Below are 20,104 nucleotides of genomic sequence, written 5' to 3'. Positions count from 1 at the left end.
GATGCTGCAGCTGCGGGCCGGGACCACAGCGATGGGAGGCCAGTGTGGGATGGAAGGAGAGCTTCTTGGAACTAAGGAGATACGGACCTTTGAGGCCAGAGCGTGGGATGGGTCAGCTCTCCACCTCAGGCTGTCCCTGCGCGGATGCTTTGAGACACACGTGAAGTCACTAGTGAATAATGGCAGCAAGGATGAGTACATGGAGGGGTAGAGTCGGACATGGCTTCGAAGGGACTGGCATTTTGAGGAGAAAAAAGAAAGGGTGGAAGCCATGGTTAAGAGGAAGGAGGAGACTGGCCTTATTCTCCAGACCCTGAGGGGTGGGGGCTGTCGGGGGGAAACCCACCAGCACTTGGCAGGTGACAGGAAGTAGAGTTCCTACTTCAGGAATGGGGAGGAAGTTAGAACAACGGAGAGGTTAGGGACGCATGGAGGCAGAGAGCCTCTGTACCGACACTTCAGGCGTGAGCACCCAATGGGAGGCAGGCGGTGCTGCCCCGAAGACGGACAGTCACTGGAATGACTCCACCTAAGAGCTAGAAAAATCAGTGCTGCAGGTTTTCTGATTTTTTTTGGAGGTATCATTTTTATATTGCATTAAAATAAGCATGAATGCCCTAACCGGTTTTGCTCAGTGGATAGAGCGTCAGCCTGCAGACTGAAGGGTCCCAGGTTCGATTCCGGTTGTACTTTGGTTGCAGGCACATCCCCAGAAGGGATCGAAGTTTCTCTCTCATCGATGTTTCAAACTCTCTATCCCTCTCCTTTCCTCTCTGTAAAAAAAAATCAAAAAATATATATTTTAATAAAATAAAATAAGCATGAATATGTAATTGATTCAAAAACAAATTTGCATACGCCTTTAGTATAAAAGTAAGAGACTTCAGAGCTATCTTAAGCTGCGCTCCCAGGTCCTTCTCACGTGGAGAGAAAGCAGCAAAGCCTCTAGGTCGTGGGTGAAGGGTGTGGGAGGGAAGCATCTGTACTTTAAGCTGGAAAATGGGGAACTTCCAAGCCTCAAGGGGCCATCTGTGTTGTGCGGGGACTGAGTTAGCTTCGGGCACAGCTGCTCACCGAGAGCCCTTCAAGTTGCAGGTGCCGCTGCTTCTCACTAGACCGCGTGGAAGAGCTGAGCCCCAAGTCGCCAGTGGGTTTGATTTTATGGGCAAGGAGTTGGCCTGCTTCCCCTGTGGACCTCAGAGTCCCCTCTGTCCCCAAGATGGGCCTCTCTGGAGCAGTACGGTGCCCAGCTAAAGGGACAAGGAGTGTGTGGGCCACGGGAGGGTCTCAGCCTGTCTTCCCAACTGGTCTTCACTCCACCCTCCCCTCAGTTTCCTCCCCTTCTCCCTCTTCAGAATCTTCTGGGTGGCTTAGCTGAGCGGTTGACAATATGAAGAGGAGGGGTGAGGCTGGGGGAGCTTAGCAGGCTGGAGGTCAGACCTTCCGAGGGAATCTTCTAATGACCTTAGGACGCTTAGCTGGCCTGGTTCTGTCCACCTTGTCGCCTGCCCTCCACTGCCCATCATGTTCAGTTGCCCGGGAGATGGTGAAGAGGCTGGCTAAGCTCAGGAAAGGGAGGGAGAGGACCCTACCTAAGCATCAACCAGCAGCAGCCGGGAGGAGACAGGCCCTTGCTCCCTGCCGATCCAGGGGCCAGGATGGGGCAGCAGTTCAGCTGGGAGGAGGCGGAGGCGGCCGGCGAGATGGACGTGGCGGAGCTCCAGGAGTGGTACAAGAAGTTCGTGGTGGAGTGCCCCAGCGGCACGCTCTTCATGCACGAGTTTAAGCGCTTCTTCAAGGTCACCGGCAATGAGGAGGCCACCCAGTATGTAGAGGGCATGTTTCGAGCCTTCGACAAGAACGGGGTAAGGCACCCTGAGGGGGGCACTGGTGGCCAGTCCACTTGGCCCATTTCTCATCCTTGAGCTCAAGGAACGGCCTCGCAGGGGCTCCCAGTTCCCAGTCCTTCTGCTCTTCCTCTCTCTCCACTCCCCTCACCTTTCCTGCCTCACTCTTTCTCCAAAACTCTCCTCCTCCCTCTCTGATCATTCTGTGCCTTCCCATCTTCTCTTCCCTCCTCTCCATCTCCACTTTATCTGACTGTCCCTCTCTCCACTCCTGGGGCTGAAGGTGGGCTGGGCAGGGGCCCACTGTCCAGTCCTCTCTATGTTTATAGCCAGGGCTTTGCAGCCTGAGGACCTGGCTTCCACCCCCACCAGTCACTAAAGATACGGAGCAAAAGAGCTGCCCAAATGGGACGAGCCACGTTGACAGAGACCCAGAGCTCCTCCTCTCAGCTTCTGAGTCAGCGGCAAGCCGGTGAGGGCGAGAGCGGGGTTTGTTACTTCAGATTAAATGCTGAGAAAACAGGGCAAAAGGCAGTGAATTCACCTGCCCAAGATCATCTACTCAGGGGTCCAGACTCCCAGACAAGTGTGCCTGCCTGGGAGGCAGTTTGTGTTTTATAAAGAGAGAAAATTATTTTTTAAAAAGCAGGTCCTGTGTCACAAAACTTACTATCCTAAATGTATCACTGTTCCTCTTATTCAACTAAAAATTCAATATAACAATTCAGGAGCCAAAAGAGATTATTTAGCCCTGGGCATAATATAGCCGGGCCTCTTATACCCCATCTTGTCTTACAAAGTAGCATATACATTCATCAATTTCTTCATAACTTTTATTTTGATAGGATTTCGAATTTAAGAGAAAGATGGAGACTTTACACCTTTTATCCCTAAGTATTTCTGTGTTTCTTGTAAAAAATGAGGTCATTCTTTTAAATAACCTAATTCAGTTATTAAAATCAGGAAATTTAGCACTGATATAATTCTATTATCTAAATAACAATCTCTATTCAAATTTGGTCAATTTGTGCTGATAATGCCCTTCGATGCTTTTTTTCTTCGGTGGCGGGGGGTGATCGCTCATTGCATTTACTTCTCCTGTCTCCTTACCTTTAACTGGAACCTTTAATTTCTGCTTTTCTTCGTCTTATTTGACCCTGACCTTTCAGATCCAGGTTGTGCACTTGTAGCAGAAGTGCCGCAGAAGTGGCATTTGTCCTCAGTGCACGATGTCAGGGGCAGGTGGCGTCGGTCTGTCCCTTCACTGGGGTTGCTGACTTCGTCACCTAGTTATGTGGCGCCTGCTGGGTTGCTCCACTCCAGGCTCCTGTTCTCCCTGTGTAATCAGTAAGCATCTTACAGGGGGTGCTTAAGACAAAGCAAATACCCTGAAGCTCATCAAATTTTCACCAACTGGTTGGGCTTCCATTGTTGGTTTTCTAACTCCACCAGCCCTTCTCGATTGACATTCCACCGCCAGGAAGAGCTTTCCTAGGAGGTGTGCTCCTAGTAAGTTCCTCCGTCAGGGACTGAGCCTTCTTTCTTTCCTCTGCCCACACCCAACTCCACTTCCCAGCTTGGCGCCATCTTTATATCAGTGAGTCTCATTTCCGGGCAGTTGGTCTGAGATTTCTGGGGCAAATAAAATCAAAAGAGCTCGTAGATCTAGCTCACACGTTAAAACATGGGGTGACAGCCCTAACCGGTTTGGCTCAGTGGATAGAGCTTCGGCCTGCGGACTGAAGGGTCCCAGGTTCAATTCCAGTCAAGGGCATGTACCTTGGTTGCGGGCACATCCCCAGTAGGGGGCCTGCATGAGGCAGCTGATTGATGCTTCTCTCTCATCGATGTTTCTAACTCTCTATCCCTCTCTCTTCCTCTCTGTAAAAAATCAATAAAATATATTTTTTTAAAAAAACAACAAAAACCTGGGGTGACAGGAGCGGGTGTGGTGGAGACCGCAGGGATGACGCACTGGAATGGAAGAAAAGGGTTGAAGCTCAAATGTCACTTGGATCCTTATGTAACAAGCACTGGGGTCAGGGCTGGTCACCAGTGCAGCCAATTCAGGGAGAAACGGGGCAGATAATCCCAGAGCAGATCACACGCCTGTCATTCTGCTCCTGCCTCTTGAGTAGACAGGCGTTTCCATCATCCTGGGCTTCTGGGGTAATTAAGGCTGACGAGCGGAGGGCGGTGCACAGGGATGAGATTAGTCCCAGCCGGAAGCTTCCCAGAAAGGGCCCTGGGGTTCCTGGTAGCCTCGCAGGGAGACCACTTGTCTGGAAGGGGCTCCTCTAGAACATGCCTCTTGTGGGGCAAGGGGTTGGGGGAGGAAGGCCCTCCACCGTCAAGTGGCCAGTCTAATTGTCAAATAGACAGGAGACAGATCAGCAAGAGAAAATAAGCAAATTTAATTCCTCCTCCGGGAACCCCACATACAGGGAGCCCGAGACCCCACAGGCACGGGAGGTTCAGAGACAGAAGGGAATGCGGGAACAAGACATCCTGAGCTAGGGGTGAGCTCAGGTGCCTTGGGGGCTTCACAGGGTCATTGCAGGATAAGAAGAGCAGATGTTCAGGAAATGGCCATTTGTCCTGCGGTATAGACAGCTCAGAAGAGGTTATCACTGGTAATCAATTATGGACAAGGCCCCAAATTCCAGTTCTTCTAGGTCAGTGGTTGGCAAACTCATTAGTCAACAGAGCCAAATATCAACAGTACAATGATTAAAATTTCTTTTGAGAGCCAAATTTTTAAACTTAAACTTCTTCTAACATCACTTCTTCAAAATAGACTTGCCCAGGCCGTGGTATTTTGTGGAAGAGCCACACTCAAGGGGCCAAAGAGCCGCATGTGGCTCTCGAGCCGCAGTTTGCTGGCCACGGTTCTAGGTAGTTAAGGGAGGGGCAGACATTTCTTTTGGGCCCACATGCAATGGATACTACTCAGCAATAAAAAGTTGCCCTCAGCCCTAGCCAGTTTGGGTCAGTGGATAAAGTGTCGGCCTGCAGACTAAAGGGTCCCAGGTTCGATTCCAGGCAAGGGCACGTACCTTGGTTGCAGGCTTTTCCCTGCCTGGGCCCTGGTTGGGGCTCATGCAGGAGGCAACCAGTCAATGTGTTTCTCTCACATTGATGTTTCTCTCTGTCCTTCCCTCTCTCTTCCACTCTCCCTAAAAATCAATGGAAAAATATCCTCGGGTGAGGATTAAAAAAATAATAAATAAGATTAAAATAACTGGAATTATAAGAAAAAAAAAGTTGCCTTCAGCCCAGCTGGTGCGGGTCAGTAGTTGAGCATCGACCTATGAACCAGGAGGTCACGGTTTGATTCCATTCAGGGCACATGCCTGGGTTGTGGGCTTGATGCCCAGTGTGGGGCGTGTAGTAGGCAGCCGATCAATGTTTCTCTCTCATCATTGATATATCTATCTCTCCTTCTCTCTTCCTCTCTGAAATCAATACTATATATATATATATATTATAAATATATATATATTTAAAAGCCAGTCTTGAAGGATTACATACTATACGATTCTAATTCCATTCCCAAAGTGAAACTATTATAGTGATGGGGAGCAAACAGATCAGTGTTTGCCAGACGTCACGATTGGGAGAAGAATGTGACTATTAACAGGTAAGAAGTGAGTTTGTGTTGAGAGTTACTCACATCTACGTATGTGATAAAAATTTCATAAAACTATACACCTACAGCCTGGCTGGTGTGGCTCAAGTGGTTGAGCGTCCACCCACGAACCAGGAGGTCACAGTTCGATTCCTGGTCAGGACACATGCTTGGGTTTCAGGCTTGATCCCCAGTAGTAGGCAGCCAATCAGTGATTCTCTCTCATCATTGATATTTCTATCTCCCTCTCCCTTTCTCTCTCTGAAATCAATTTTTAAAAATACGTATTTTAAAATTTTTTAAGGAAATTAAAAACCCAAAAAACAAAGAACTATAGACCTACAAAAACAGTACACTAAAGACGAGTGGGGGTGGGGACAAACAGCCACTGCTAAGAATCTAGCCCAAAGAAGCCACCAGAGACGCTAGAGAAATACGTGTGCACAAAGATGTCCATCGTGTGGTGTAAACATTGCACCCACGTTCGGAAAGAGGGAGTGTCCAGGACACCTCAGAAAATGAAAGGTATGATTTTAAATAATTTTGAAGATATGGGACATTTTAAAATAAAAATTCAGGAACTGAAACTATAGCTACAGTCTGATCTCAATTACATAAATACACAGTGTGTGTGTGGGCGGGGAGCAGGGTGACCAGAAGGAACTATATAAAAGATACAGAATAAAACACTTCAGGTGTTGAGATATGCTCCTTTTATTTTCTTCTTGGTTTATCCAGAGGCTTTTTTGCTATTTCCCCCATTTTCGGCCGTGTTCTCCTGTTGCTCACATCTTGCTCACCCAGGCACCCCGTCTGGGGCTGGGACTCCGGGTGGCCTGACCCAGTGAGCCCCAGAGAGGTGCTCGGGGCCGGCAGCACCATTTCTGATTACACGGTCATGGGAACGAGACACTCCTGGGGAGCTGATGCCTCAGGTGTTTGATTTGGAGAGTGAGGTCCCCGCCCTGAAATACGCCCCGGGAAGCTCAGCCTGAGACCCGGGCCCACTGGCCCACTGCAGCCTCCACCAGCACCTCTCCCCTCACACTCCTCCGAGTCACAGCAGGTCCCCCAGCCTCTTGCTCACTGCTGTTGGAGTAATCGTTGCCGTCACATTTCTGCTGGAGGAAAGTTCGGTTTCCTGCTCAGAGTCACCTCCTAAGTGGCCTGTGCCCTCCTCCTTCCTCTGGCCCCTTAGCACCTGAGCTCCGTCTCCCCACTTCCTGGGTGGGGGTGGGGTGCAGGCCTGTCCTTCAGTGTCAAGTCCACGTGGGCCCAGGTGAGCAGGGCTGCACAGCCTGTCCCCTTTCCCTCGGGCACCGAGCGAATGAAAGTGCAAAAGAAATTTTCAATGTGAGCACAGCTTTCTAATCTTTCAAAACTACTGTGGTCTCAAATTCAGATTAAGTTGATCGTTTAGTCATTGATTCATAAATATATATTTTTTTCATAAAATATATATTTTTAAATATATTTTTGTATTGATTTCAGAGAGGAAGGGAGAAGGGGAGAGAGATGGAAACATCAATGATGAGAGAGAATCATCGATGGCTGCCTCCTGCATGCCTCCTACTGGGGTCTGAGCCCACAACCGGGCCTTGTGCCCTTGGCCAGAATCGAGCCTGGGACCCTTTAGTCCGCAGGCCGACGCTCTATCCACTGAGCCAAACCGGCTAGGGCATTTGTAAATATTTATGAGACCCTGACTCTGCAGAAATGGCAATGTGCTAGGCATGGAAGAGAAACAAAAGCAAAGTAACCCCTCCCTTTTTTCCAGAGCACACGTTAGCTAGGGAGCGAGGCTCACTTATGAAGCAGTTGGGTGCCATTGCCGGAGTCAGCCCCGAACTGCACAGAGTAGGTGGCAGGTGCTGTGAGTGTGAGGAGGGAGAGATCACTGGCTGACGCGGTCTGAGCAGGAAGGCTTCCTGGAGGAGGGGACGGCGGAGCTGAGCCTTGACGGACAGGTAGAGCTGGGTGATCATGGAGAGGACGGGTGCCAGTGTGGAGGACGGCATGAGCCAAGGTGCAGAGGCCAAACGCATCGCAAGGACGAGGCAAAGCCCTGGGCTTGTGGGAGTGGATGGCCCAGAGCGGGTGCCCCCCTGTGCCCTGGAGGTGGGCAGTGGACCAGGAGGGCTCACAGCTCCCACTCCCAACGCAGGACAACACCATCGACTTCCTGGAGTACGTGGCAGCCCTGAACCTGGTGCTGAGGGGCACCCTGGAGCACAAGCTGAAGTGGACCTTCAAGATCTATGACAAGGACCGCAACGGCTGCATCGACCGCCCGGAGCTGCTCGACATTGTAGAGGTCAGTGTCTGCCCAGGGGCCAGGCACCCGGGCGCGGGAGCACCGCTGGGCTGGAGGGCTGGCCGCTGAGCGGGGTTCCCTGGGGCTGCGCATCGAAATCCTTCCAGCGTGCTTCCTGACCACAGTGGAATTCAGCAGGAAATCAGTTACAAAGAGATACTAAAAATCCCCATGTGCTTGGAAATTAGGCAATGCACTTCTAAATACTCCATGAATCAGACACAAAAATCACGTGCACATACACATTCACACACATTCACACTCACACACATTCACACACACACTATTGTGAACTAAATAATGATGCAAAAATAACAACAAAACCTGTGGAATGCAGCTAAAGCTGGGCTTGCACACACATGTATCGCCTTTAAGTGTATAGATTAGAAAACGAGAGGCTGAAAGTCAATGATTCAAGAAGTCATCTCAAGAAATTAGAAAAAAGAGTGAATTAAACCCAAAGAAAGTGGGAGAAAGGAAATGATACAGTAAAGAGCAGAAAGTAATGAAATAGAATAAAATGCACAAAAGAAAGTTGGTTCTTGACAAGACCACTAACGAGAATGAGCAAGGAAGCCAGTACCTACTGGAGGGCAGACTCTGACACGTGACCGGGGCCAGCTGTCCCTGCCCAGAGCTGCTTGGTGGGCACCGTCAGTCCATTTTACAGGTAAGGAACCCCCCTCACAGTCTGGCTGGTGTGGCTCAGTGGCTGCGCATCAACCCAGGAACCAAGAGGTTGCTGGTTCGATTCCTGGTCAGGGCACATGCCCAGATTGCGGGCTCGATCCCCAGTGGGGGATGTGCAGGAGGCAGCCAATGGATGATATTACTCTCTCATCATTGTTTCTATCTCTCTAACCCTCTCCCTTCTCTCTCTAAAAATCAATAAAAAAAACATTTTAAAAACAAGAAAAAATAAAAGAAATCCCCTCACAGAGGTTCTGTGCTTGTCCAAGTTTACCTGCCAGGGAGTGCTAGAACTGGCTGTAACCCCTGAGGCTCCCAGTCAGTCCTGTGCTGGGCAGTGGGCCCTGGGGATCAGCCAGACACCTCTGTCCTCAGAGGGCACCCAATCTGAGAACTAAGGGTGGCCCTATTGGTTGTCTGTCTCCTCCATTTCACTTCACAAACATTGCCTTGCTGGGAGAAACCTGTTCTTCCCCTCCAGTCCGAACACCTGTGTCTCCCATCATCCCAGTTCACACACATAGACACACACATCCATAAATATACTAAACTAGAGGCCCGGTGCACAACATTTGTGCACTGGAGTGGGGGGGGGTCCCTCAGCCCAGCCTGCACCCTTTAGCAGTCCGGGAGCCCTCAGGGGATGTCCAACTGACTGCTTAGGCTCACTCCCCACCGGGATCAGGCCTAAGCCGCAGTCAGACATCCTTAGTGTTGCCGTGGAGGCGGGAGAGGCTCCCACCACCACCACTGCTCTCGCCAGCTGTCAGCCCGGCTTGTGGCTGAGTGGTGCTCCCCCTGGTCAGCTCCTGTGTTGAGCATCTGCCCCCTGGTGGTCAGTGTGCATCATAGTGACCTGTCCTTCCGCTGTTCGGTCTATTTGCATATTACCCTTTTATTATATAGGATTCTCTTTTCCTCTCTGAATCTTCATTTTCCTCCGTAAAGTAGTGTTGAAATCATCAGAGTGCCATCCACATCCCTCATTAGAGGGTTTTTGTGTTTTTTTAAGACTTGTGTTTTGTGCTTTTGGAGATTTTTGGGTGTTTGGCTTTTTTTTTTTTAATCCTCATGCTTTTATTGATTTTAGAGAGAGAGGAACAGAGAGAGAGAGAGACAAGAGAGAGAGAAACGTTGATGTGAAAGTGAAACATGGATCTAACCCACAACCTGGGCACGCGCCTGCCCTGCCAGTTGAGCCACACCCGCCAGGGCTCATTAGAGGTCTTTGGGGCTCACAATGGAACCACAGGTGGCATCGGGGTGGGGCGGCATGTGAGGTCAGGATCCCCAGGTGCGAGGAGGCCAGTGGGCACATCAGTGTTGGTTTGGACCTGGGTCCTGTGGCCCTCGGCGCACAGCTGGGGAGCAGCGCTGGGGAAAGGGTGCTGGCCCTTGGGTTGGGGGAGGGGCGGAGTTTGTAGGGCCCCCTCGATGCCTCTGGGTTCCTCCACAGGCGATTTACAAGCTGAAGAAAGCCTGCAGGGTGGAGGGGGAGGCCGGGCAGCAAGGCCAGCTGCTCACGCCGGAGGAGGTCGTGGACAGGATCTTCCTCCTGGTGGATACGAACGGAGACGGTAAGAGGGGCAGAGGTGGTGGCCCCCCCGTAGCACCCCCACTTCCTGGCCATGTGACCTGGGGCAGCCCCCTCCACCTCTCAACAGCTGGTGTCCTCATCTGCGAGCTGGGTGTGCAGAGGACACCACGAAATAGCAAAGGGTGTCTCTAGCTCCTGACGTTTGGGAGAGCCATTAAAACTCCTACCGAGTGGCTGGTGGAGGCCGGGCCTTTGGAGACGGGCAGACGGATGGTACTGACCTCAGCCTGGTCTGGAAACGGGGTGGTAATGGCTGAGAGGACTAAGTGGGGTGATTAAAGCCCAAGGCTCTCCCACACCCAGAGGAGCCCTCCAGAGCATTCCCAGGGCACCAGGGGCAACAGCAACACTTCAGCTCACTTGCAAAGAAGTCCCTTTAGGAAGCCTGAAGGCTCCGGGAGGACCTGGAGAATCCCGGGCTCTGCAGGCTCCTCTGTGTGGGAGCTGCAGCCACCCCCACCCCCACCCCCACCCCCCAGAAGGCCTCTCCTCTCCTCTCTCCCCTCCCCACTGCCCATTTCTCCCCTTCTTCCGCATGCCCATCTCCCCCGCCCCTCTCCAGGCCAGCTGTCTCTGAATGAGTTCATCGAAGGCGCCCGCCGGGACCAGTGGGTGATGAAGATGCTGCAGATGGACGTGAACCCGGGCGGCTGGATCTCCCAGCAGAGGCGGAGAAGCGCCATGTTCTGAGTGCACAGGCCCCTCCCAGGCTCCAGGCTCAGCAGGTGTCTGGAGCAGGGGGTGGGGGCTTGACTCAGCCCCCTCATGCCCACTCAGCTTACCCCCTTCAACTGCTTCTGGGCTGGGCAATGGTGGGGCTCCCACAAATTCCTACATGATTCTTAGCTGGAAGCAGGGCACCCTGAGGGGTGGGACCCACAGGCCAAGCTCACAATGAGAACGCCCATGCAGTGGGAGGCAGACTGGTAGGAGGCGGGGCCTGGGAGGTGAGAACTCCCATACAGTGGGAGGCAGACTGGTAGGAGGCGGGGCCTGGAAGGTGAGAACGCCCATGCAGTGGGAGGCAGACTGGTAGGAGGCGGGGCCTGGGAGGCGTTGAGTCTGAAGAAAAGACTCATCTGGTGTGTGTTTGGGTGGGGGCGGGTAGTTACATCCCCCGGATCCTGAGGAATGTTCACAGAGGGTGCTCACCTCCGTCCCAGTTGTCCCCACGGGTGTCAGCAGGGACACTGTGGCAGGCAGGCTGGACTCTCCCGCCCTTGGAGGGTCAGCTGTGCGGCTCTCCCAGCCCCCGCTGCACCCCACCCTTCTGCTCCCCTCCCTACCCCTGGTCCCCACACTCGCCTCTCCAACGCCCTCCCCAGCATGGCCCTCCCACGATTCCCAGCCACAAGCCCAGCATGTCTCCTTAGCGAATGGAGACGCCTGCCCTGCCTCTGGGGAGAACTGGGGGCCTGATGACCTGGGTTCTAGGTCAGACCTGCTATGTGACCCCGACGGCCACTTCTCCTCCGGACCTCAGTCACCTGGTCTGCACAGTGAGCAGGCCTGGACCAGACCAGCAGTGTTCAGATGATTATTTTTTTGGAATTTGAATTATTTTTGTTACACAAATTCTGTGCACAACCCCAATGTAGAAACTAGATTAAAAGGGAGCCGTTCTGGTTGATGGGGGTCTGAGCGACTCAGACTCCTCCCACCGCTGGAGCCAGAGGTACCCCTGAGAGCACGAGGCCCTGGTCAGTGTCACCCAGCGTTACCCATTTAAGTGGGACCTGGGAAAACACTTGCTTTACCCTGAAGAGGTATGCTTTTATGTTGATGTACGAGAAATAAAACCAACCTGCTGAACCTGTGGTTTCATAGGTCTGATGTTCATATAAAGGCTCCTATAGAAATAAATTTTAGGTGAAAAATGGTTGATTAAAGAAAAAGTAATAATCCAGGTGGGACACAGATATGTCCCAAATCATGAAGGTGGGGTGTGGGTGACGATGGGGAAACGTCCTTATTCGATGGTCTAGATACCCTCCCAGCTCTGACCTTCAGGATTTCCCAGCAGGCAGCCGCCAGAGAGCAGAAGTGCCAGCTCCCTGTGTTTGCAGGCTGCCCGGCATTGACCTTCACCTCCCTCCATGTCCGTGCTCAGGCCCTGGCTGGCGTCCAAGTGATGGACAAGACGGATGTGAGCAAAATGCGCCCTCTCAGCCCCCAGGGGGGCTCTCTGCAGCCAGGGGCTTCACTCCCCTCTCCCCCTTTTCTCCCTCCCTCTGTGTTTTTATTAACTCCATGCACCCCCCACACACACCCAGCGAAGTGAACACTCAAAGCCCAGAAGAGCGAGCATCTTGAGAAATGGGCACAACTGCTTCAGCCTGTCTCCCCAGGTCCTTGGACAGGTTTTCCTAAAGTTGGGGTGTGCAAAGAATGCCCCACCCGGAACAGATTGCCCCACTTCCTGACTGATGCCAGGTGTCACTGCAGCTAGAGAGATTGGATGGCCCGGCCGCTTTAGTGAGTCACAGCTGTGGGGACGAGGCAGCAGGCACCACATGCCACCAGGTAGCCAGCAAGGAAGCAGGAGGTTTGCACGGTCACTTCTGAATAAATATGGGTTTTTTCTAGATAATCGAGGACTTTCTATAATACCACCTCACCCTCCTTCACTTTTTGGTCAACATCCGACTCAAGCATACCTTCCCACAGGGTGTGAATGCGCGCACGTGTGGCTGGTCACTTAGTCATGATTCAGATCTGCACTCTCATCCAAACACTCCGTCCTCATCTCCTTGGTAGCACTGTAACCTCTTGAAGGAAGTGTTCCCCCCCCCACCCCCCTCAACTGGGGCTCTTGGAGGTGCTCCCTAAAAATGGATATGAGGACCCCTTATTGTTTCAAATTTGGTAAAATGTAAATCCTAAGAGACACCCTCAACTTACACCTAAGAAAACTCCTCCCCATGTCACACAGCCCCCACATGCGACACAAACACATCACACAGAATGCACCCTCCAACCTCCCCCCCACATCACCTTCTCCACATGCAACCCCAACTCCTCTTTCATGTTCAAAGTCAAGGGCCACCTCTGTGAGGCTGTCTCTGAGTTCGACTCACTCACAGTTCCCTGTGCCCCTGTAGGAGACCATTCATAGCTTCCCTTAGCACATCTATTTTATAATAGAGGAATATGCAAATTAGCCAGGACGCTGTAACATCATGACTGAACATCAGGAACCTGAGGCTGCATGGCACCTGGCTGGGGCGAAGGACCTCAGGCCACACCCCCTGCCCCGGCGCCAGGCCAGGAGGCCTCAGGCCATGCCCCTCACCCCAGCGCCAGGCCAGGGGACCTCGGGCTGCACCCCCCGCCTGGAAGGGCTTGACTGGGGACCTCAGGCCGTGCCCCTCGCCCAGCAGGACTTGATGGGAGACCTCAGGCAGTGCCCCCCCCCCCCCCCACGCGCCAGGCCCAGAGACCTCAGGCTGCGACCCCCCGCCCAGCTGGGTTTGACAGGGGACCTTAGGCCACGCCCCCCCACCCAGCACCAGGCTGGAGGACCTGAGGCTGCACCCCCCACCCAGAGGGGCTTGATGGGGGTGGGGCCAGCCAGGTCTGGGTCTCACCCAATGGGGGTGGGACTGGCCTGGTCTGGGTCTCCTGCGTTTTCAAAGTGTGTGTGGGTGGTGGGTGGGGACTTGACTCTAGGTCTCCCTGCGTGCCCCAGACTCTGACAGGAGGAAGATTTTCATATATATTTTACTAATTTTCTTTCATCTCTGACACTTCTATTATAAAGAAAGGGCAAATAGCAATATTAAAATATTTCCTCTAATTAATCGCCTTTTAATGTGCACGAATTTTGTGCACCAGGCCACTAGTTTTATTATAACGAGCTTAGCCTGTGAGTTCCTTGAAGATAAGAAGGCTCCTCTTCTCTGCACATCTAACATCTAGCCTTAGCACACAGTAGGTGTTCAATAAATGCTTGTTGAATGGGAAGGGCGAATCCATGCAAAGCACACACATCAGCTCGGTGGTCCTGGGGCTCCTTGCAGCAACGGGATGGAGGCTGCGGCCACAGGCCCTGGAGGGTTCCATCAGATCAGCCCCGGCGCTTCCATGTCTAGAGAGTGGGCCTGGAGAAGCTCAGGGGGGAAGCTGGGGAGGTGCCGACGGGCAGAGGGCTGCTGAGTGCCCCCAGCAGGAAGCAGTCACCACCAGCTGAGTCACACAGGTTCAGAAACTGTCCTTTGCCGTCCCCACCTCTGGACCCCACCCTGGCTCTGTGCTACCACCGTGCAGCCCAGCGAGGCGAGCTGAGCCGTGAGTTCGTTCTGAGGACTATCTAGTATAAAAGCAACAATGGCGACACCAGCACCACCACACCCTCCCGCCCAACACAGAAGCATGGGGGGCGGGTTCAGCCTGCGGCCTCCGCCGCCCCGCCCCCAGCCCCCTCCTGGTCTTGCTCCCCGTTCTGGAGCCTGCGCACAATGCTGGTGAGGTCCAGGCTTCGCGTCAGCGTGTCCAGGAGCATCTGGTCCTTCTGGACGCCCTCCATGAACTCCTCCAGGGACAGCTCCCCTGGCGGAGAGAAAGGGGGTCACGGGGAGCAGGGGGTATGGCTCCTGGGCAGCACTGCACCAGGGCCCAGAGCTGGAGTCTTTGGAGGGGCACAAGGCCACTGCTGGGGAAGTAGCTGTGAGGGGGGCAGGCAAAGGAGCCAGAGACCAAGGTCAGGTCCAGGAATCCCTAACATCCGGTCTGTGCTGGGGCCCTACACCCTGGTGACCCCTCCCCGGGCGACCCCGGCCCCGGCCTCCTCACCATCCCCGTTGACATCGATCCTGGAGAAGACTGTGTCGGTGAACTCCTCCGCACTCATGGTCGAGTCGCTGCAGGGGTTAATGGCTCGGATGGCCTGGGGGAGGAAGAAGTGAGAGGCCCATCCTAACTCTGCCTCCGTGGTGGTGGGGCTGCCGTGGGGAGTGGAGGCAGAGCTGGGACTTAAGAGCATATTCAGTCTCTTGGGACACAGGAGGAAACTGAGGCCCAGAGGGGGGAAGGAACGGGAGGGTCAGAGCTGCCACCGGGACCCCCGTTCCATCCTGTCCCCTGCAGAGATCACAGGCCTACCCACTGAAGACCCAAACCCACTCTAAGCTCGGTCCTCCAGCCGCCACCCCGCCCCAGGCCGGCCCTCTGCACCTGGAGTTACCCGGATGATGGTGAGCAGCTCGTCCCGGTCGATGCATCCGTTGCCATCCACGTCGTAGAGCTTGAAGTACCAGCGCAGCTTCTGTTCCACCTTCCCCTTGAGGACCAGGCTGAGCGCCGCCACGTACTCCATGAAGTCGATGTAGCCGTCCTGGGCGAGGGAGGCCGCCTTGAGCCCTCTCCCACCCACCCCCTCCCGCTGGGTGCCCACCCCCTCTGTCCTGGCCGCCCAGAGCCCGCCCGCCCTGCCCCAGAGGCTTCGGTCCACTGACAAGCTACCCCGGCTGGGCTGTGGGTGGCACTTGGGCTGCGGCGGTCTCTGCTGCTTCCCGGTGCTTCTCAGACTCGAGCCCTTCCAGCGGCTTGTGGGCCGGAGAAGAGACAGGAATTCCCAGGGGCGGTGGGGGCTGGGTGAGCTTTCCCAGCTCGGAGAGGGCAGGAGGTAGATGTGGAGGCAAGGACTCAGACCTCGCTTGTTTCTCCTGTGATAATCATAACGGTACCTGCCTCCGTGGGATTGTCGTGGGGTTACATGAGTACATGTATGGACAGCACTCAACACGCCTGGCATAGAGTAAGCACTCGGTAAGTGTTGGCTGTTATTATCACCGCTACTGTAAAGAGATCACTGTGCTGTCCTGTGTTGCCCCTGGCAACAACACGTCCGGACAGGGCGTATGGGATCACAGGACAGGAGCACCCACTCTGCTGGGCCCAGGGCAGGGGGCTTAGGGTGGCTTCCTGAGGGAGCCGAGGCCCTCATGGGCTCTTGGACATTTCTTTAGGGTTCCCCGAGTGTTCACCAGCTGACCGTCTGCCCGGCCCGGCCAGTCCTACCACGTTCTCTGCCCCCCTCGCCCCAAACCGAGTGAGGCTGGCGAGGGAAGCCGATCTCGCAGACAGGCTGTGCCCAGTAAGGGCAGGGGCGCTGGGTCAGAGCACGTGGACTCGGGGTCCGGCCCCCACTCCCCCACTCACAGCCAGGACTCGGGCCCAGGAAGTCGCCGAGAAGCATGAAGAACTCTTTCACAGGCAGAGCTGCCCACGGAGGGGCAGCCTCGCTCAGTACTGGGCTCCCTGCCACTGGAAGTGTGCAAGCAGAAGCTGGCGCAGTTACTAGGGATGTGGCAGGAGCCGGGCGGCACGGCCTCTGAGACCCGGCTCTGTGCCGGCCTTTGGCCGTGGGTGAGGCCGTACCCACGGTGAGCCCACAGCGAGGACTGTGATCACAGTGAACACCCGTGTGATGCCCCATGTCCAAGGGCTTTCGCACACACCTTGGCCCCTGGGTCCTCGCCCACCCGCCTCCCAGGAGCGGCTCGGAAACAGGCTTCCTCTGCGGGGACTCGGGTGAGGATGCCTCTGCTTTTCGTTTTTCTCTCTCTGTGTTGTTGGAAACTGTACAACGTGCTGTATTACTTGTGCAATTTGTTGTTGTTGTTGTTTAATAGCTAAAAGGACTTATGGAGAGATATGGGCTTTTCCTTCAGAAAGCCCTAACCGCGTCGTAGGAGATGGGTGGCCTGGAGGCCCAGCGTCCTCGCTCTGAGACGGCAGTGGCAGTGTGCGCGCTTCCAGACCGTGCTGTGGCTGGTTCAGAATGACACTCCAACAAGCTCGCTCCTTCTTAGTGCTTCCTGTGCTGAGCGTCTTACTCGTTTCGCTCATTTAACCTCACCACCGCTCCCCGGAGCTGAGTTTCTGTCCCCGTTTTCAGCAGAGAAAGCCGAGGCTGAGAGAGGTTAGGCCGCACAGCCAGGGAGTGACGCGTGCTTGCCTGGAAGCCGGGCCTCCGCAGTCCCCGCTGGCGCTCGGACGCGGGGGTGGGACTTTCACACTGGTTTGGGCGCACCTGTGTGGCTGCGGGCACAGCCAAGCCCTCGCAAAACTTAGAAATAAAGCGTATGTCTGTCCCCCGGGTCACACTCCCACTCACTCCGCTGTACCCCCAACCCTGCGCACCCAGCCCAGCGCCCTCCTCCAGCTCAGGGGCCGGCAGATACTTTCTGTCAAGGGCCCGATGGCAAATATTTCCGTTTTGACAAAAGGTAACCGCATGGGTGTGGTGTGTTCACTGTAGATGTAGGCCCAGGGCCATTGCCTGCACACCCAGCTCTAGCTCCCTCTGTATCAACGTCCTGGCCAACCCGCTCGCCTGCTCTGTGCTCGGGACAATGGGACTCAGACCGTTGGTGTCCACGAGGCACTTGGGATGTCACAAGGATGCTCTTCACTTCAATAACTGATTTCAAACGAATGTTAGTGTGAGGTATAAAACTGGCCATAAACTCATGAGTCCGCATACACCCATTCACTCTTATAACAAATCCCTATTAGGTACCCACTGCGCTCCAGGCACTGATTTCAATGACACTCCCTGCCCTCAGGGAGCTCACATTCCAGCGGGGAGACAGACGTGAACAGTGGCTAAATGCTGTTCAGTATCCTGCATTAGAAGGCAAGACGTGCTCTGGGGCGGGGCTAGGAAATGCAGGGGTAGGGCTGCTCCCAGTAAAATAGGGTTTGAAGCAGGAGGTCAGGGCAGGAGACATTTGAGCAGAGACTGGTCGCAGGGGAAGGTGTGAGCCAAGCAGCATTCTGGAGGGAGAGCGTTTCAGGCAGCACCAAAGCCCTAAGGCGGGGGCGGGGGGGGGGGAGAGAGGGGCGTGGCATAATCCAGGAAGTCAGGTTTGGGACAGACCAGGTGGTGGCTGCACGTGACAAGAATAAAGAGATGGCGTATGCATGACTCCGGTTAGACAAATACAAGGTTGGTGGTCGCCCCTCCCTGGTGTCATACGTGGGTGGGATTTTAGAGGGTCCTTTTGGAGACATGTCTTACCCCAAAGGATTTCCTTAGTACGTGGGAAGCTGAGCTATTTGGGGGCGTCGGGTGTAAGGTACTGAGGTTTCCCCCGCCCGCTCAGGAATTATGGCTGCTTCTGGGAGATTGGGAGGCCCAGCGTCCTGAAGCCATCCCTCCAGGTCTCCATGCTCAGGCTCCAGGACTCTGCTCCCTTGCGCCCCCTTCAGGAAAGTTCTCATGATGCTGCTGCCCTTGAGGCTGGGACTCAAAGCTCATAATCTGCTTTGGCCCCTTGACCCCGAATATTAGCGAGTTTTAAATAGCCTCTGAGCCCCAGCTTTCCCTAGAAGCCCCGCCTACCATGGTGTTTGGCTCTCTGGGTGGTGAGCGGAGCTGGGAAAGCTCTGGGCAGCCTCTCCCCAGCGTGCGGTGGACACCCCGCAGGGCATCCTCACACCTCGCCTTTCCAGTGAGCGCCAGGCGGGTGGGGACCAGCCAGGCTGGGAAGACCAGCTATGGGTTCTTCCACCACTACATCTTGACTGAACTGCTCCAAATAAATGCAAGATTTGCTATGGAAAAACTAACAAACATCCTAACTAATGCTCCGACGTCCATGGCAGATACAGGTGACTAAGCTGAGGCTGAGGGGCAGAGAATGGGTTCAAGGTCACCCAGCTGATGAAAACTAGGGGCCCAAACTCACGGGGCCTAACTCCTTTGCCAGTGTTCCCTCTAGCTTCTCCAGAAGGCTTCACCCAACGCGTCCAGGGATTCCTTGAGGAAACATACACTTTGCCCACTTGAGCAAGGGGAACTGACGTCACTGGGTATTTTGGAGTTGGAGTGGCCTGGATTCCCCGGTGGCCAGGCAACCCCGCCTGTCCCCAGGCCTAGCGTCCACAGACCATCACGGGTGACCCAAGACACGTGGGCCTGCCCATCCCGGGCCAGCGGGGCTGGAACCTCCTCACCCTGCTCTCTACTCCCCACCCCTCCTTCTGCATCCTTGTGAGCTTCTGTGCAAGATCACCATATGCGGCATCAAGCACTTAGTAGGTGCTCAGTGACTGTCTTGTAAGCGTTCACACTTGTTCTGGAGTAAATCCGAATGTGCGTGTGGGAGGCAAAGGGAGCCATTCAGCTCAGTCTGCGAGTACTAACCCGGGGCCTGTCTGTCTTCCCCTGGGAGCCAGGGCAGGGATGGTCCACGTCCTTCCGCACCCCCAGGGCCTGGCTCTCAGTAGGTGCTCCATGAGTGTGAGACCAGTGTCCCTAACGTGGGCATTCAGCCTCCCAGGTGAACAAAGGCCTGTGCAAACGAAGCCCCTCCTCGGCAGTCCCTGCTGTTCTCACATCTGCTCCCCCTGCCCGCCCCCTCCCAGCGCAGATGGGGGCTCCCTCCATCACCCACATCCAGGCCCCTGCTCACTTTGTTGAAGTCAAAGGTCTCAAACATCTGCTCCACATACTGGCTGGTCGACGGGCTCAGGTTCTTGAGGCCAAAGAACTGGCGGAACTCGTAGAGGGTGAGCTGGCCCGAGGGGCACTCGGTCATGAACTTCTTGTACCACTGGTGGCACTCGGTGCTGCTCAGCTCTTCCACCGACTTCCCCTCCATCACGTTGCCCATCGTGCCGGCCTGCGGAGGCGGACGCCTGCGGTGGACAAGCCCTGTGCCCCACGCCCCCTGCACAGGGCGGCCTGGCTTTTGAGAACTGGGCCCTCCTGGCTCACAGGCCTGAGTCCTCCAGGTCTGAGCGAGGAAGGCGCTGATGAACCGGTTCAGGGAAGTGAGCGGAAGGAGGTGAGCGGAAGAGAAGGTAGTGGGGCTGAGCAAGACGACACCCAAATCCAGCAGATGCCAGAGAACCGGTTACAAGCCCCCTAAGTCCTTGCTGCCAATGGGCTGCTCCCGGGGCAGAGGAGCGAAAATAGAACCAACCTGAGAGGAGCGAGGCCCAGGATTACAGCCCTGAGCTGCAGATGAGAGGATTTTCTTACCCAGTTGGCAGTCTCCTTATCCCTTCTCACCAGGACA

The 20,104-nt window shown here is 54.6% G+C and overlaps 2 protein-coding genes across 2 annotated transcripts; one reads left to right on the top strand and one right to left on the bottom strand.

The window, feature by feature from the left end:
• The first annotated feature begins 1,658 nt into the window (after positions 1–1,658).
• On the top strand, positions 1,659–10,766 carry GUCA1B (guanylate cyclase activator 1B). Its single transcript, XM_008158904.3, has 4 exons — positions 1,659–1,865; positions 7,640–7,789; positions 9,936–10,056; positions 10,639–10,766. The coding sequence occupies exons 1-4, from the start codon at positions 1,659–1,661 to the stop codon at positions 10,764–10,766; spliced, it is 606 nt and encodes a 201-aa protein (XP_008157126.1).
• Positions 10,767–14,460: 3,694 nt separating this feature from the next.
• GUCA1A (guanylate cyclase activator 1A) lies at positions 14,461–19,696 on the bottom strand. Its single transcript, XM_008158905.3, has 4 exons — positions 19,496–19,696; positions 15,259–15,408; positions 14,868–14,961; positions 14,461–14,624 (listed from the first exon to the last, which is right to left on the bottom strand). Exons 1-4 carry the CDS (start codon positions 19,694–19,696, stop codon positions 14,461–14,463), a joined length of 609 nt encoding a protein of 202 aa, XP_008157127.1.
• Positions 19,697–20,104: the final 408 nt, after the last annotated feature.

This window comes from Eptesicus fuscus, chromosome 10 (assembly GCF_027574615.1).
Source record: "Eptesicus fuscus isolate TK198812 chromosome 10, DD_ASM_mEF_20220401, whole genome shotgun sequence".
In the NCBI taxonomy this organism is placed as follows: Eukaryota; Metazoa; Chordata; class Mammalia; order Chiroptera; family Vespertilionidae; genus Eptesicus; species Eptesicus fuscus.
This window is presented reverse-complemented; position numbering and strand designations above follow the sequence as displayed.

Excerpts from the sequence above, each read along its gene's own strand:
- GUCA1B (XM_008158904.3), top strand. The coding sequence starts at position 1,659 with ATGGGGCAGCAGTTCAGCTGGGAGGAGGCGGAGGCGGCCGGCGAGATG. Across the intron at positions 1,866-7,639 it reads GAGCCTTCGACAAGAACGGG|GACAACACCATCGACTTCCT; the intron begins GTAAGGCACCCT and ends CTCCCAACGCAG. Across the intron at positions 7,790-9,935 it reads AGCTGCTCGACATTGTAGAG|GCGATTTACAAGCTGAAGAA; the intron begins GTCAGTGTCTGC and ends GTTCCTCCACAG.
- GUCA1A (XM_008158905.3), bottom strand. The coding sequence starts at position 19,696 with ATGGGCAACGTGATGGAGGGGAAGTCGGTGGAAGAGCTGAGCAGCACC. Across the intron at positions 15,409-19,495 it reads AGACCTTTGACTTCAACAAA|GACGGCTACATCGACTTCAT; the intron begins GTGAGCAGGGGC and ends TCCCTCGCCCAG. Across the intron at positions 14,962-15,258 it reads AGCTGCTCACCATCATCCGG|GCCATCCGAGCCATTAACCC; the intron begins GTAACTCCAGGT and ends TTCCTCCCCCAG.